General features: G+C 47.6%; 2 protein-coding genes across 4 annotated transcripts in view; one reads left to right on the top strand and one right to left on the bottom strand.

Moving 5' to 3' along the window:
* DNAH11 (dynein axonemal heavy chain 11) overlaps positions 1–999 on the top strand; it is a gene marked incomplete at its 3' end in the record, with an annotated part of 310,916 nt that extends 309,917 nt beyond the window's left edge. For both annotated transcript variants that reach the window (XM_082632325.1, XM_082632326.1), the window contains exon 82: positions 752–999. In XM_082632325.1, the coding sequence (XP_082488451.1) occupies positions 752–999 (248 nt within the window). The remainder of the gene's footprint in view (positions 1–751) is intronic.
* A 13-nt stretch (positions 1,000–1,012) lies between these two features.
* Positions 1,013–17,414, bottom strand: part of CDCA7L (cell division cycle associated 7 like) — a 52,163-nt gene continuing 35,761 nt past the window's right edge. The window contains exons 2-10 of one of the 2 annotated variants that reach the window (XM_082632323.1): positions 15,898–16,038; positions 11,260–11,394; positions 7,492–7,869; positions 6,007–6,078; positions 5,722–5,892; positions 4,853–4,978; positions 3,742–3,891; positions 2,587–2,723; positions 1,013–2,069 (exon numbers count right to left, since the gene is read on the bottom strand). In XM_082632323.1, coding sequence (XP_082488449.1) covers positions 2,039–2,069; positions 2,587–2,723; positions 3,742–3,891; positions 4,853–4,978; positions 5,722–5,892; positions 6,007–6,078; positions 7,492–7,869; positions 11,260–11,394; positions 15,898–16,038 — 1,341 coding nt within the window. In that variant the 3' untranslated portion in view covers positions 1,013–2,038. Of the gene's footprint in view, positions 2,070–2,586; positions 2,724–3,741; positions 3,892–4,852; positions 4,979–5,721; positions 5,893–6,006; positions 6,079–7,491; positions 7,870–11,259; positions 11,398–15,897; positions 16,039–17,414 lie in introns of both variants that reach the window. The other variant, XM_082632324.1, reaches the window with a different exon arrangement.

Raw genomic sequence — 17,414 nt, 5'->3', positions numbered from 1 at the left:
AAATCTTTCTTCTCCTTTTTAGAAAACAGTTAACTTCACTCTTGTGGTAGAATACCAGGTTTCTCTAAGCCTGTAAGATGCCAATGCATATTGTGACTCTCTGGGCAAAGGGGTAGAATAGGCAGTATTTTCCAAATTTATTCACCCATGCATTTATCTTATCTTGTAGAACACTTCCTCTTACCTTAAAGGGCACTTGGAGAAATGCTTTCCAAGTCTCTGCCAAGATGCTCCTTTTTTACTTTCACCATCTGAACACTTGTGGCCCGTGCTTTAAAGGCGGGGTAGGTGGTATAAACAACAAGTGACCTGAACTTAGACGAAGAAAAAAAGGTGCAGTGGGGAGGGAATGTGGTGAATTGGACACGTCTTATACTGTCCATAAGCATGCAGCTTCACTTGTTTAAAGGAAGGACAAACTGGTTTGCTTTACTGCATCTGGATTCTCTCTCACGGAATCTGTTTTCATGTAAGTAAGTTTTACACCTTTTAAATTCAAATCATTTAGTTTACTGTTCACAGGAGAGAGTTCAGGCATTAGCACAGGAGCAAGAGTCTCTGCTTACAGTGTATGCGTGGCCCCTGGGCAGCAAGTACCTTCATCTCCTTCCCATCTCAGTCACAGGCCAGCTCGCTAAGGAAGCCACTGACGAGGAATGAAGTGACAAAACCGGAACGTTTATTGCCTACAACAAATAGAGGCTCAGTACCAACATACAGCACGGTTGTAACCCTTGGGTTTATGCTGTAGGTGCCAGATGGGACAGCCAGTCAGGAGCCATCGTGGACGCCTACCTCAAGGAGTTAAGGTCTGCAATGCCAGTCATCTTTGCAAAAGCCATACCAGCGGACAGACAGGAAACCAAACACACCTACGAGTGCCCTGTGTACAAAACCAAAACAAGGGGCCCCAACTGTGTCTGGACCTTCAGGTTGAAGAGCAAAGAAAAGGCGGCCAAATGGGTCCTGGCAGGCGTGGCCCTCCTGCTGGAGGCATAACAACAGCCCTTGCAGAGGGGCTTCTATTCCTCCCACCGGAGCACCGCGGAGATGTCCTTGTTCCTGCACGGTCATTTATTCTACTGAGAGGCATAAAACAGAGTCCAGCTTATGTACCTTTTAAGTAACTAACTTAAAATGTGCATTCGTTGTTTTTAAACAAACACCATCTCTGAAAAGTAGAGAAGGGGGACAAAAAGAAGCAAATGTAGATAAAAAGACGGGAACCCTACTGAGAATCTGTTCATTTGTAGCTCTCCCCAGTACCCTGGCCTCCCCGTTCCTGCAACACACAAGAGTACAGTATAGATCACATTTTCAGCAACGTTCCACTGAACCTCCAAAACAATATGGTGGAAGTCTCCTGGTCCATACACGTGGGAGCCTAGTTCTTGTAGATAAACAAAAACCTCTCAAAAGTATTAGCCTTTATATTCTTTTAAACTATAGAAGCCACTGGCCCCAGGCAGCCGCTTCTGCTGGCCAGCAGCCCTCCAGTGTCCGGAATGTGACTGACAGTCCACTTTTTGTTCAAGTGTTAACAAAAATAAAACTCAAGATCTACAGGTAATTGCACCTTGTAATTTAGGGGAACAGTTTCAATAGAAATTTCCAATGACCCAGAGCAGCTTAAACTATGTGGTTTGAACTGTGGTCACTTGTGATAAGGTAAACTTAAAGGGGATATAACCCCTGTCCCAAGCTGGCCTTCAGGGACTGGTTTGGGAGGTAAAAGATCAAGGCAACAAAGGCAAGAGCTGCTTACACAATGTTTCCTCTACCCCATTTAAACTATGGGTTTTTAAAATCAGCTGCAGATGCTTAACAATTCAATCTATAAACAGGCCTGTGTATACATGTATGTCGATTCCTCTCTCGTCTTCCTGAGAAATCTTTTAACGTATATAAACAATCTTTAAAAAAAAATAGTATTTAGATCTACAAAGAATTTCTGTATACAAACACAACCATAAGAAATCTTAGGCACAAGTGGCATGTCTTGTCGGAGTCCTCCATGGTGAGCTGGCTGGTGCTTCTCTTAGTTGTCTTTTACCAGCTGCTTTTGTAAACTGAGAAAAAATGGGAAGCATTAGTGGGATGGAGGCGAAAGCACAGTGGCATCCTAGGTTAGAGGCTCAACCATCCCCTGGAGTACCAAGCCCGAACCGGCTCTCCCATCACCAGCTCAGGCCTGACTCCTCACGCACGCACAGCGGTGTGGGCCGGCCCCCAGGGCCACTCGCCTGCCTCCCGCATCCCTACACGCAGCCTCCTCGTCCGAGCGCACATGGCCCAAGCCTCCCCTCTCCTTAGCGCTGCCTCAGGCCTTTGCAGCTTTGCCTCAGCCTGCCTTGTAGACTCTTTTACTGTTTGAGGCAATCAGGGGGAAATTCTAGCAAAGGAGGGAACTTCCCGATAGGGAAAACACCAGTCCCGAGCTTGCCCAATGCAAACAGACACAGGATGACTGGCACTCGACGTGGTTTCTAAGAATCAGACGGAAACAAGGCAACCCCGTACCTGCCTAGAGGGTCTCCCCTGCTGCACCTGGAATTACAACCTCTGTTTTTGATTTGTGAGGCTTACCTCTCCAGATATTCCTTAACGTTATTATAACCGTAAAACTTGGCCAGATGAATGAGGATGCCTGTGGCACAGCGACCATCACGCTTCCGACAGTAACTGCAATTGCAGATGCCCCGGCAGGGAGGACACACCCAACCCTAGGGAAGCAATGGCAGCAGAAATGTTCCCGTTATCAACAGGCTCTCCCCGCAAGACGAGCTTCTGATTGAGCCTGGATCACTCAGCCTCTCCACCAATCTTTAATCACGTGAGACGCTTCAGATAATCCTTCACCCTGTGACATGTACTAATGTCTCCTTCCCCTCGCATGTTTCAAAAAGGTCCAGAAAGGTTGATCACCCCAGATCACGCAATGCAGAAACACTGAAACGTGTTGGTTTTAAACAGGACCAGGTGCATAATTAGTAAACATGTTCAAAACGTTTTGGAGAATTTCAGGTATCAGAGCAAGTGCAGGGCCCCTTACCACTTCACAGGTCACATGCCCAGGAGGTCGGCCCTGCTTCTGAGAGCATAGGGTTTCTCAAATCACTCAACCTGAGTAGCAGTTTACATTCACCTGCAAACTAGGGACAGTCTATTTACCCCCATGACTGCTGCATAAGAGGTCTTGCAGTGGTTAAGAGCATAGACTCTGGAGCCACACTGCCCAGGTTCAAGGGCACACTAACCATCATACTATGTATCATCTCATTTTACAGAGAGAACCAAGGTGTTGGGAGGCTAAAAGAATAACAACTGAAATAAACTGCATTAACAGACGTGAAATCTCAGAGCAGTGCAGGTGCGCACAGAAAGCACCCTACACCGTGGTATACCCACCCCCTGGGCCTGGCCCCAGCAAATCCAAGGTAAAGGACGCTGCTGGTGGAAAGGGACACAGGCTGGCCTGTACAAACCCTAACTCTAAGAAAGCTTGCCTCTGACCCTGGAAAGCGAAATGGCACTCTCTTCTCTGGTCCTATCTGTAGGGCACGAAACTCTACTTTTCATTGCTGCCAGTCTCAAGAAGCAGAATGAAAAGGAGGGTGGTGAGGGGGTCTACAAAACCCAGAGCTCTGCAGCTACAGGTACCCGACAGAGGGCCCAGGAGCCCCATCCTCAGCTCGCTCCCCTCACCGATACAACTCAGGCCGAGGCGAGCACTGTGCCTACCGGGTCCAGCAGCGCCGATCTCACGTCCTCCCCGTAGCGGTTCCGCAGGCAAGGTCCACAGAACTGTCCTCGCACCCCGCCGCAGCTCTGGTTCCGACACACCGTCTTAGTGTCAATGGTCTTCTGCCGACACTGGTGGCAAGTGTTACCCTGAGGCGGAAGGCAGTGAGTGGTGAACATGGGATTTGGAGGGGGAGGCCCACGAGGCCACACGAACATCCTAAGTGCATGAAGCAGCCCTGCCTCTCCCCGAGAATCGAGCAGTGCTGTTTCTCTGGTACAAACACTGGCACTCTCTGGCAGCCTGTAAGCACTTTTAGTTCTGGGGCCAGAGAAGCCTCTGAGGGCAGATGAGACTGAGCAGGGAGCCTGGAAGAAATGAAATGATCAGCTGGACAGAAATGATGGGAGAGACCAAGAGCCCACAGGGGTGAGAGGTGACTGAATGATGATAAGCCCTGGGCAGCATCACACGGCTCCAACCCAGTTCCTAGCGATCCAGTTATGTTCAGGATAAAATCTCCTGGTTTTAAAAACATTGGCAATTAAATTGAAAACCTTTTAATAGTATTTAAGACACTGTCCCATTATCTAAAAAGGGTGCAAAACAACACAAAGCCATCCTCTACATTACCATTTTAAAAAAATTTAACACATTTCCTACCTACCAAAGATATTCGATCAACTTTAGTTTCTATTGGTTATATAAAATATATATTATACATACGTTTTCAATATGTGTTAAGAGTATATTAGAAATATATTTCTGTTGGTTATAAAAGCGTAGTATTTTTTTCAACGTTTAAAACATAAAAACTAGTTAAAATATAACAATTACAACTATGCTTTTCCAGACTACACCCCTGCCTCCCCCCACAGATAATATGCATCCCCCAGAGACCCGTCTCCTGATTAGAATTACTGCACTGAGCCGTCTCCCCTTTCCCGGTTACAGCTGCTCCAACTCGGAGCCCACCTCTGCGCCCTGGGGAGACGGCACAAGTGCGTAAGCCCAGATACAGTTTAAAACAAGGCAGGATTTCAAATACCAGTGCCTGGGACTCCCAGTATAAGTCACGATCATGTGAATTATTCATCAGATATACTTTACCAGAACTTTATCATAGATTTTATCTCGAACAGTTATGGCCACATTCTCCAAGTCCTCTTCAGTGATGTCCTCCACTGGCCGAAAAGAAGATACACAGCGACGTCGTCGATATCCCTGGCATCTCCCCTGCAGAACGAGCCAAAGCAGAACTGAGCATTAGATGGTTTGGGCGGTTAAAAAAAAGTTATAGAAGTTTTAAACTCCTCAGGGCTCTAGGACCATGAATGTTAACTATGTCCCTCTTCTATTTCCCTGAAATCATTCACACATTTTAGTCATTTGCTGAGCTCCTATCCTTAGTGCTGAGCTTCCCTGACAGCAAGGTGACCCAGAACGATAAACCAGAAGCTCGGGGTTTCCCTGACCAGTGAACGGTCACCTGCTGCAAGCTCTGTGAGGCCAGGGAAGTGACCCACACTGAACAGCCAAAGCCACAAATAGGAAGGGTCCAAAGTGTCTTGCTCTAGACTGAAAGCACTCCAAACTCCCCATTCCTAAACAGGAAGACCAGAGACATCACTGTACTTGCCCACAAGCAAAACCACGAAGCCACCTGCAGCCATTATCAGCCTCCACTGGAGAGGAAGCTGGGGTCCTAACCATTGCTCGGTTTAGAGGAAGGACCCGCTTCATGGCCTACAGCTTAGACCAAGCGCAAGCTTAGGCCCAGGGCTCTTTTCCGAGTGCGGTCCCAGGAGTACCCACAGCATCTGGGAACTTGGCTGACATGCAACTTCTCAGCTGCTGCAGACCTACCGAGTCAGAACCTCAGCGCTCTCACCGAGCCCCAGAGGGCTATGATGAACGCTCATGTGCGAGGACCGCTGGCTTAGACAAAGAAGCATTGATTCATTATAGTCAGAAAATACCCCGCTTGTTGTCTTCCTTCTTCTGAAACTGTAAAACTCTTCTGCAAACTTGGCGGCCGACACGGTGAAGTTCTCCAGGGCGAACTTCTCAGGAGGCCGTGCGCTCCGGGCCGGGTTGGTGCGCCGTGGGATCTGTCCCTCTGAGAAGGCCCGCCTCACTGCTTTCTTCTTCTGCAGGTGAGAGCACAGACACACACAACTGACTGCTTTCTGAAATGAAAGCCATCTAGCAACCGACTGTGTGCATGAGTACTGGAATCAATACATATAAGGAGATCCACTTACAGAAGCTGAGTTCGGGGTTCGGACCGGGAAGAAATCTGGCATTGAGTTCAATTCCGCCAATAACTGAGCAAGCTGAAGTTCAGAAGAAAGAAAGGATCGTGCATAAATATTGCCACGTCTACTTCATCTAACATGTTATCACAAGTCTTCCAGTTTGCAGCTATGAGAAACTTGTAATAAGATCTCAGCAGTTGTTATTTTTTTAACCTCACATGTAAAGATTTTTATCTGTGCAGGTGAGATGCTGATAGCATGAGAGGAATAAAATCTATGCCCATTCCTTAGGTAGCAGGAGAAGACACAATGAAAACTGTCCTGGAAGGTCCAAGGCCTGGAGCATGAGGTTAGAATCCTGACTGGGCTACTAATTCGCAGTGTGAGCCTGGAACCTATCATTCTGCCCACCTGAATCAAGTTTCATCATGTTCACAACAGAAAAGGCCCAACTAGATCATTCTGGCAGTTATTCAGAGCTCTGAAACACTGATTCTTTAAGTTGGTTAATTTCTTATCAATAAAAATAATTTATGAAAATATTCCCAAATAAACACCTAAGAACACCAAATAACAGGCATTAATGTGCCAATCATACAATTTAATTAGGATTCCTTTTAGTTTTAGACTTACACAGAGGTATGGGTGTCACCCATAAATCCTAAAATCATGAACATAGGTCTTATTTTAAAGATGCAGAGAGATACGACACTAAAAATTTCTCTTAGCTGAGCACAAATATGTCTCTGGATAAATTATACCCCAAAATAGGCTTTATATTTTCTTAAGCAACTTAATAGACATATAATAAGACTGCATATACAGTAACATTAAATTATGCTTTTTAAAAAGAAAATATTAAAGAAGAAAATATACCAAAATACTAAGTGATGATGATTGGTAAGAATTATTTTTTTAAATTCTGTATGTATAAAATTATGAAGGAAACCACAGTTACTGACCACATATAGAAAAACCAAATACACAAAGATTTCACCTTGTTCCATTAATTATTCTGGTGAAAACATTTTAAAGTGATTCAAAACTGCTCAGTTCCTTTTAATACCTAGACCCCTTTCATTCCTTTAGCTGGTATCTTGACACTACAGCATCTAGGTTGAAAGCTGCCTGCCTGACCTGCACAAAGCAACTCCTAAGTGGGCTTCGTGACACCCACGTTTACACATTGCTTCTTTCTGCTGGGAACAGGCCCTCTCATCTCTGTAAAATACCACTGCATATTTGCAACATAACTTGATCCACAGTAAATGGCGTTTAGTCCATGGCACTGTGGAGGGGGCTAAAAATGGTCCCAGGAGTTGCTGTTCCCAAACCAAAGCTAATCAGGTGCTAACCGCTTGGGGTCCAGGAAAAGAGAAGGAACCCACAATGCTCAGAGCACACTTCCTGACAGAAGCCAAAACAGCAGCAGCTGTGGGGACGCAGCCCTGGGAGCCCCAGCAGTGGCGGTCTCGGGCCGCGCGGCCTTACCATGGCTTTGTTCTCCTTGATGTTCATGGTCCTTTTCAGCAGGGCATCTGAGCTCTCCTGGCTCTCGTCCCTGGAGTCGTCCTCAGACTCAGAGGCAGAATCTTCCCTTTCCTTCCTCTGTCTGCAGCTTGTCTTTCTTCCAAGAATTCCATTCTTACTGTCCTGTATGCACGAGCCAGAAAACAACGGCTCAGGAGGACTGTTCTTACCGGCATTTTTTGCCGGTTTCTTGGTGGGGAACTGAAAGGCTACTCGAAGACCAATACTGCTTCTTCTCGGCTGGCTGCTTCTAGGTGAAGTCTTTTCTTCTTCATCATCTTCCTCTTCCTCACCCATGAAAGATGCTTTACCATCATCACTCAGCTCTGACTCCACGAGCTAATGAAATGAGAGCAATAACAAAGACAGTGCCTATAAACAAACCTTCAGAAAGACACACTTAAAACCACTGACAGTATTTTAGGAAAACAATGAATAGTTGAAAGCTCTCCCTTCCTATCGGTAGTTCCCTCTGAACTCTTCAGTTAAATGCGCAAGTAGTTTGTAGATGAACAAAATCAAAAAGCAGGCTACTACGCGCGCTCTGGACCAGCCACACCCACCGGCAGACCGTGTTCTGTTCAGAGCATCAGGCTGGAAGCCAAACGCTGACGAGGTGGGCTCCTCCCAGCGGACCAGCCAAGCTGGCACACCTGGAGCCCAGGAATATGGAAACAGTCAAAGAAAAGGGTGTGCATGACATCAGAGGTATCCTCAGATAAAAACGGAGTGCTGAGTGAAAAATAAAATACCATTCTGCCCTAACTAGCTGGAACAGAACTCATGAGTAAGAGGGACAGGAGAGCTGACTTCATTTTAGCGAAGTGACCAAGGAGCAGGCAGATGACCTGCCATCGGGGTCAGTGGCGGAACCTCATCCCCAGGATACACTGGGTCCTCACTCAAGGGAAGCCTCCTCCCCTTTCTGTAACCCGCAGCGCCATGGGGTGAAATCAGGCAGACAGCTCTGCAGGTGGCTGCAGGCACCTGTTCAGTCAGCTCAAGCAATTCTCAGCCTCAATTTTCAGTCTCCACTCGGCATAGGTCTCCAGCATTAAAACATAACTTGGTTTCACACGTGAGAACACAGTAAGAATGGAAGGCAACAGCAAGGTGACATCTCAGATGCAAAGGACTCTTAGCAACAGCAGAGGTGGGTTTAAATATTGGGATCAAGGTCATCGCCTGGCATCTTTCCTTGACCACAGGCTGGACAGTGTAGCCTGGGCACCTCTGTCAGGGACTCAGGTTGTGAGGAGAGCTGAGAACAGCACCAGGAGCCGCCTGGGATTCAGTTAATGACTCTGCTTCTTCCTCGGTGACCACCCCCGCCCCAAATTCCAGCTGGACTCAAGTTAAAAATAAAGCAGCGGGAGGGGGAAAAAAAGCAGACAACTTCCAAACCTTGGTGTATGTATCAATGCACAAAAAGCCAAGCAGAGAAATAAGACTGTACTGTACGGAGTTATTTATTTGTTTTGTTTTGTTTTTTGCGGTACGCGGGCCTCTCACTGTTGTGGCCTCTCCCGTTGCGGAGCACAGGCTCCGGACGCGCAGGCTCAGCGGCCATGGCTCACGGGCCCAGCCGCTCCGTGGCATGTGGGATCTTCCCGGACCGGGGCACGAACCCGCGTCCCCTGCATCGGCAGGCGGACTCTCAACCACTGCGCCACCAGGGAAGCCCCTCTATTTGTTTTAATATCCTGAACTCTCCACATTAGTAGCTTTGGAATTCCAAATAGTGGGCTGCAGAGGGATCTATTTTAGAAGACACTGTTGGAGAACTTCAGAGGAATTCTCTCCCCTGACTGGCTTTATTCATTTATCATAATCGCCGTCTAACCCACGTCTCTTTACCAAGGACGTGGAGTAGCATACTACAAAGGACTGAGGTATGGAAAGAGTCACCAGTGGAGACTCTGACCTGAGAGCCAGCACCACGGCTGCGGCAGTTTCACGCCTGGCTAGGAGACCACTAGACACCAAAGTAGAGTCATACCCTATTGCCAAAAAGGTGGTCTCACCACTACTCACTAGGGTGGGCAGGAGGTTGGGTGAGGAGGCAACAAGGCTTGCTTTCTCACTGAATTTCAAAATAAATGCACAGGTGGACCTGCCCTGAGCTATGAGTTGTATCAGAATCAACGTAACATGTGACGATTCATTCCCTAAATGTACAGACTTGGAAGAAAACAAAAAAAAAGGTGCTGGGGGTAATTCACTCTCCCATGCTGGAAACACAAATTCTTTTGAATATCCCAACATTACTTAGCTAAAGAAGAGAAGATAAACAAGTCACTAAGAGTAGATGATACCCATCAGGGTTTGGAAGGATCTCAGTGTCTTGCTGACAAGAAAGTGGAGCCTTGCTGGCCAGGACACATGAACTGCCATGCAAATAACTTCTGTAAAGAAAGCCAAAGGGCGGGGGGCTGAGGCCGATAGGTTGGCACAGGTCTGTGTTGCTATTCACAGAAAAAAATCACCATCGAGCAAGGCAGCCTACCATTAAGGCTTTCAGGCTTTAAGCCCCCCCCAGGAAAAGGTGAAGGACAAAGCAACCCTACTGGTTACAGCTTATTTAAACACCTACAGAGGTTCCACGCCAGGAGTGCTTCTCTGGGAGCTTCTGAACGTAATGAGGCTTAACCTCTCTCTCTATCCCTTATCTTGATACCAAAGAAGGAAGTGGTGTACTGATTTTCTGAGATAAATGTATGCTATTTTTCAGTTAGTAAAAAACATTTTTATGCCTAAAAAAAATCCAAAGGCTGTTCTTCAAAGTTACTCTGAGATTCAAATACTGGTCGGCAGTCAACTGGCCTACTAAACACATGGAATAAAAAGAGATCAACCAACAAGTCTCTTGATGGCAAAGGGCTGAGGGCAGACTTCCCTTAGGAATCAGACAAGCCCAGGTCATCTTTATCATTAAAAAGCAGGTCGTGATCCAAATCAAGAATGCACAGAAAAAACTCTAAGTTTGTACCACAGCTAAATTTTTGCCAAATTAACTCCAAACCTAAGAACATTACTTGGCGCACAACAGAAAACAACTTTCAGGAACTCGTTACTCTCAGACCCTCCTCTTTTCAGACAAAAGAGGTTCAAAGAGGTCTGAAGGGCTTCCCTGGTGGCGCAGTGTTTGAGAGTCCGCCTGCCGATGCAGGGGATGCGGGTTCGTGCCCCGGACTGGGAAGATCCCACATGCCGCAGAGCGGCTGGGCCCATGAGCCACGGCCGCTGAGCCTGCGCGTCCGGAGCCTGTGCTCCACAACGAGAGAGGCCACAACAGTGAGAGCCCTGTGTACTGCAAAAAAAAAAAAGTCTGAAATAAATTCTCTGATAAGGATAATAAGGGATGCCTGGGACACATCCCCCCAGACTCCAAAGGCACCCAGGGAAGACAACTGGATTTTCTCTAAGAGAATAATGGACTGGTGGGTCAGGAATTCGCCTTAGAATAGCCAAGTTTACATTTAGCTAACTGGCTTAGAAGATGGACACATAAGAAAAAGTAAAATCTTTATATTTTGTTAGCTGGCTTGTAAGATGAACACGTAAAAAATAGTAAAATCTTTATACTTTGTTAACTGGCTTATAAGATGAACATGTAAGGAAAAGTAAAACCTTTTCATGTGTAAAGTGACTTCTTACAAGTAACAATATAATTCGGAACCAGGACTAAAAATATTACAACCCACCCTCCCTCATGTTGATAATTATTACCATTACTTCCGGGTTACTGTTAACATTCAGATCACTCTGCGTAAATCCTTCAAAATCTTCCGTCTCTGAGTCAGTGTCCTCTCTAAAAATTCTTCTTAGCTCTTCTGTGAAGTTTTTGGAATGGAAACGCACATCCTGCTAAATTAAAAACACACGTATGTCATGGAGAAAGAAAGAAGAACAGAGGCTGGCAGGGGCTGGGGACAAGGGCAGTTACTGTGTAATGGGGACAGAGTTTCTGTGTGAGACGATGAAAACATTCTGGAAACAGATAACGGTGAAGGCCTCGAGACGCTGTGAATAACGCCTCTCAGTGTCTTGCAGGCAGGACACCGGGACTTACCGCACTTAAAAATGGTTAAAATGGTAAATTTTATGTAGGTTTTACCACAATAAAAACATACGTATATATACATATTTTCCATAGCTTGCAGAAAGTCAGACCCACAAGTTGAACAATTTCAAAAAGCCAGAATGGCCGCAGCCTCCATCAGCTGGTGTGCCCGGTAAGGGCTGACGGAATTCAGTTTCTCCCGCCAGGGCGGGCCATCAGGAGCGTCTGCGTTCACACAGAACAGAAAACACATGGAGGAGAAGACCTGGCCCTGGCTCCTCCACGGACGCTGGCTTTCCTTTCCAACAGCCATCCCAAGCCGGCTCCTCCCAGGGGAGATGCCTGGTTCACAGACAGCACGCCTCCAGGCAGGACAGGGTTGGAGGCTTCCACACCCCGCCCCGCCCACTGCCCAGGAGAACGCAGTGGCTCCATCGCCCGCTACCACAGGGCACCAAAGGAAAAGCTCCAACCCTCCCACCCCAGGGAGTCCGTCTCCCACAGGAGGTGAGAACCAGCCACTGCTGGCAGGTAGCAAGTGAGCCCGAGGAAAGATGTTACACGGCTGACTCAGAAAGGACATGTTCCAGTAATGACTTTTTCTTTCTTTTGAACTCATAAAAATAAATGGCATGCTTAAAAGACAGGAGGGGGAAAGCAAGGATGGCAGTACAGAACGGAGACCCACATCCCAGCCTCCTCCAAGCTGGCAGCCAGGCCTGGAGTCCATGTCCCCTGCTGCCTCTGACGTCTCCCCTCCTATCCCTGATGCAGGGGTATGACCCCTCATGACAGCACATGCGGCTGGAGAATCTTTATCTCCCTGCCTGCCTTTTCCCTGACTTTAATTATATACTTCTTCGAGCTCGGATAATCAGTCTCTGGAGAAAAACAGACATAACAGACGAGTGGAAAAACTTCCCGGGAGAAAGAGAAAGAAATGCCTATATCCGGCATTTTTTTAAGCTTAAAAATGTCTCCTGTGAATTATTATGGGTAATTGGAGTGACTGTGCTCAGATGTAAATTACTTCGTCCCTTTGTTGATAGCTGTGGTGCAGCTGCTTAAAAAAAAAAAAAATTCACACACAAAAGGGAAGTTTCTTTAAAGTGAAATTCAAATTGTGCTTCAGGGAGACCAGCGCCGGCACTGCTGCGCACACTACACTACGTACAAGTCCACGCGGCTTCTCTCGGCGGGTTAAAATGGATCCGGAGTGTGTGGGGTCCAGGTGGGGAAGCAGCAGGCCAGGGTCTGTCATGAAGGAAGAATGGTGCGCGGTTGGCTCCCAAGGAAACCCACCACCTCCGGGGACAGGAAACATCTGGCTCAAGAGCCCTGGGCCAGCCCCTGCAGGCTGCTGCAGGGCAGTGGGGCCCATGTGCACACTTCATCATCTACCCAAAGTCCCTGGCTGGAGCCCGAACAGGTCATGCCTTGGAACAGCAGGTTCCAACCTGCCAGTCCTCTGGCTCCTTCTGTGCTTTGAGCTGGTGTCACAGGCAGCGGTCAGCCTGGGAGAGATCAGTATCTTTGGTGGCCAGGTCTGATAGAGAAAACAACTCAGCTGCAGCCCTAAACCAAGGCCCATGCTTTTATTCTCCTGATTTCACAGGGTGTAAAAACCATCTTTAATGGGGGTCTGTAACAAAGCGAACATCCACTCCACAGTCTCCTGTGTCCCTGGTTACAACCCTCACACCACTCTTTGTTCTCCGAAATCTGGCCGTTATGCTTTAAAATCACTACTAGACAGTATGTTGTGGGCTTTGGTGACCTGCATCTACCGTGATCAAGAACATAAGCAAATAACGGATCAGAAGAGAAGCTAACAGAGTGGTGACTTTTTTTATTTTGAAGCTCATGCGATGTGAAGAAACAGACTGGAAGTCATGGTGGCTGAACCAGTCAGACAAGTATCCCACCTCAGTTCCGCCCCATGGGTGATCCTTCGCCCATGGGCACTGGATGTATGAAACAAGAGGGAAGGGACAACCCAAGAAAGCAGCCCAAGCCGGGGAAGTTGGAAAGCACCGTTCAAGTATGAGGCCCCTTCCATCAAGGAGCTTGTCATTTAGTAAGGGAGCTGGACAAGTCCATAGGTCACCATGGCGAGGATCAGTGTTGTAAGGGAGACACATGCAACATGGCGCACAGAAAGAAAGAAAATCCAGTAAGACTTCATGGAAGCAGAAGCATTTGATCTGCATCTAAACTGGGCTAGAGGCTAGAAAGATGCTGAGAGCGCACAGAGGCAGGATGAAGAGCCTGGACCACTGTGCACAGGGGGCAGAACAGTGCATGCGGGGGGGATGGATGCGGTCTCTGATCTACTGCTGCAAAGCCCGCAGGAAAGAGCCATGCCAGGCACGAGGCTGAGAAGTGGGGCTCCTAGATTAGGAACATCCCAGCTCGGCCACTTCTCAGATGTGAGGCCTCAGACCAAGTCACTTCACCTCCCCACACTTCAGTTTCATCACCTGTGAAACAGGAATAATGACAGCGCCTTCACCTTCCCAGGGAGATAGTGAATTAAGGGCACTCTGCATGAAAAGCATGTTGTCATGGGCCACGCAATGCATGCTGGGGTCAGACTCGGGAGCGGGGGTGGACTGGGGGCAGGTGTGAGGGCACAGGAGAAGGGGCAGTCGTCACAGCAGCAAGAGCGGCCGCTCCGCTCCTGAAGGCCTGCTGCCCGCCAGGCTCGTGCTGGCGCTTCACACAACGTCCCGCGCCACGCAGAGGGCCACTCACGGTGGACCCAACAGGCTGCCGCTCACTGCCTGGCCACATTCGAATGGAGGGACTGGCGATTTCCCAACAGGGGAGGATGGTGACCAGAGCTCAGTTCCACGCCTGCAGTAAGGACTATGAGAACCACGGTAGCTGAGAAGGGAAGAGACGGGAAGGGATGGAGGTGAGGAACATGGCAGAAGATTCATCAACTCCTGCAAGGGACTTGAGGAGATGGGTGAGGAAACAGGAGGTGTCAAGAGCTCCAAAGTTGGAGACAAAAACGGGGAAGACAGACAACCAGGGAGGGAAAATGGTGAGTTTCCGACCTCCCTTGAACGATGATGACGGATCCAAGTGGCTGTCAGAAATACATCTGGGGCTGGAGGGAGGAGCCAAACCACAAAGAACCAGGAGGCAACGGCTGAGACCAGGCCAGGCACTGAGATCATTAAGTGGAAAGGTCTGAAGATAACATCTTGGAGAACATCCACAGATGGGGACAGGAAGTAGAAGGGATGACAACCAAGAACAAAAGGCGTAAGAGAAAGAGACCAAGGTGAGTGGAAGCAGGTGGCTGGCGAGGGGTGGGGGTCAAATGCTGCAGAGGCATCGGATAAGGTGAGGACCACACACACTGCCATCAAGCCGGGGCTTCACTTACATAACTAACTGCCTGCCTTCCTCTACTTGCCCAGCGGAAGCTAGGTGGGTCTAACTCACAGCCTTTTAGGAGAGGCCACGGTCGAGGGAGAATGAGGAATTCTGAGTGCCACAAATGAACTCAGAAAAAAATGCCCCGGAAGCCTGGATACTCTGGCCATGCTCCTGCCAAATCACCACATAAACCTCCAGGAATCTACCTCTCTGAGAACTGCAACTTGTGTCTGCCACAGATCAAAGGAATTAAAGAAAGAACAATGCTCTCGCCAGCCATCCCACGAGTGAGGTGCGGACAGCCTCACCGCAGAAGCACAGAGGCCATGTGTCTCATGGTAACCACACACTCCTACACTATCGCTGGGGGATCAGCCCTCCCCCGCCAGCTGTGTGGGAGCGCTCCAAATACAGCCTGGCCACAGGCTGCAGCCCCGAGGTGGCAAAGAAAACAGATTTGATCATGTGAGGTCCCCTTTACTGAAAAAAAAAAATTATTACACATAGAAAGGATTTAAACAGCAAAACTGAGCGAGGTACCCTCACCAGGTGCTTGAAACATGAAGGTGTAACACTAATAAAATAAGATGCTCGACAATTAACTGATACCACCAATCTCAGACCATGTTCAAGTAAAAGAATATCTGGGGCTTCCCTCGTGGCGCAGTGGTTGGGAGTCCGCCTGCCGATGCAGGGGACGCGGGTCTGTGCCCCGGTCCGGGAAGATCCCACGTGCTGCGGAGTGGCTGGGCCCGTGAACCATGGCCGCTGAGCCTGCGTGTCCGGAGCCTGTGCTCCGCAACGGGAGAGGCCACAACAGTGAGAGGCCCAAGTACTGCAAAAAAAAAAAAAAATCCGAACCAAGATCCAAGCTTCCAGACGGATACGCCTGCCTTGAAAGGAGGCACCCATACCTGCTTCCCTGACTCCAGTGAGTCAAAACTATCGCAGCTCTCCTCTGATGACAGGGTTTCCATGGGAACATCATCTTGGAAACCGACAAACTCTTCATCATCACTGGGGGCGTTAAAGATGTCAGCCACTTCTTTAGGGATCTGTTTGGATTGAAAAAGGAGGATAATATCAGGGGCTGTTATAATCACTTAGGGAAATTTTGTAGAGGAGTAGGAATTACCATCTCATGACTTTATCAATCTGCCATGGTTGCTCACAAGACCCCAATAACCCTGAGCAAAATGTGCCTCAATTTGACACCTCATGGCAACCAGGGAAGGGGTGGAAGAGGATAAGAGTTTTCTTTTTCAAATTCTAGAGGTATATCCTATATTACAAGGAGTGTTGAGGCCATGCCTAGATAAAAGCCATTTTTGATCTCTTGACAAAAAATAAGAAAGTTTTCTCCTACAGTGGATCTGTCTTTAAATGTCATCCACGTTAAAAAAAAAAAAAAAATTCCTTAAGACATCACTAAACTCTTTTCTTAATCTCCACCTATAATTCTTTTTCTGTTCTTTGTCACATGAAAGTTCATACAATGAAATAAAGCTTTCTTTTCTGTATTCTGAATCAATCTTAGTTTAGAATTAATTCTATTAAACACTATTACAGGCAATTATTGCCAGAGAGAATATTGTCAGCACACTTAATCTAACAAATATGTATTTGCTGCGAGTTCATTTTTTTTTTTTTTGCGATACATGGGCCTCTCACTGTTGTGGCCCCTCCCGTTGCGGAGCACAGGCTCCGGACGCGCAGGCTCAGCGGCCATGGCTCACGGGCCCAGCCGCTCCGCAGCAGGTGGAATCTTCCCGGACCAGGGCACAAACCCATGTCCCCTGCATCGGCAGGTGGACTCTCAACCACTGCGCCACCAGGGAAGCCCTGAGAGTTCATTTTTGTACGCTACCTGTCTGTTCTTAACTATTTCGAAAAAGTTCAAACACATAGAAAGATGAAAGAATAGTGCAAACATTTGTATATGCTTCACCTAGAGCCCCCCATTTGCTTGTTTCTCTATCTTTCAACAAATGTTAGATGGAATCTCAGGCATCTGCTGATATTTGAATGTTTCTAACCTAGGAAAATAGTGATTTAAAATGCAGCAACCTAATCCATGTATGTTTCAAGTAATTTGCAGACACCATACAATTCACCCTAAAATACTTCCATACACATCTCCTAAGAATAAGGACATTCTCCTGAAGAACCGCATAACCATCATCATACCTAAAATAATTAATATTAATTCAATAATATCATGTATTATGATATATTCAATATATGTATTATGATATATTCAATTCATATTCAAATGTCTGCATTGTGCCCAAAATGTCTTTCATAACTTTTTTTTTGTGGTACGTGGGCCTCTCACTGTTGCGGCCTCTCCCGTTGCGGAGCACAGGCTCCGGACGCGCAGGCTCAGCGGCCATGGCTCACGGGCCCAGCCGCTCCGCTGCACGTGGGATCT

Source organism: Mesoplodon mirus (assembly GCF_964341445.2).
Source record: "Mesoplodon mirus genome assembly, chromosome: 9".
NCBI lineage: Eukaryota > Metazoa > Chordata > Mammalia > Artiodactyla > Ziphiidae > Mesoplodon > Mesoplodon mirus.
The sequence above is the reverse complement of the archived record's forward strand: the minus strand, read 5'-3'. Positions and strand labels throughout refer to the sequence as shown.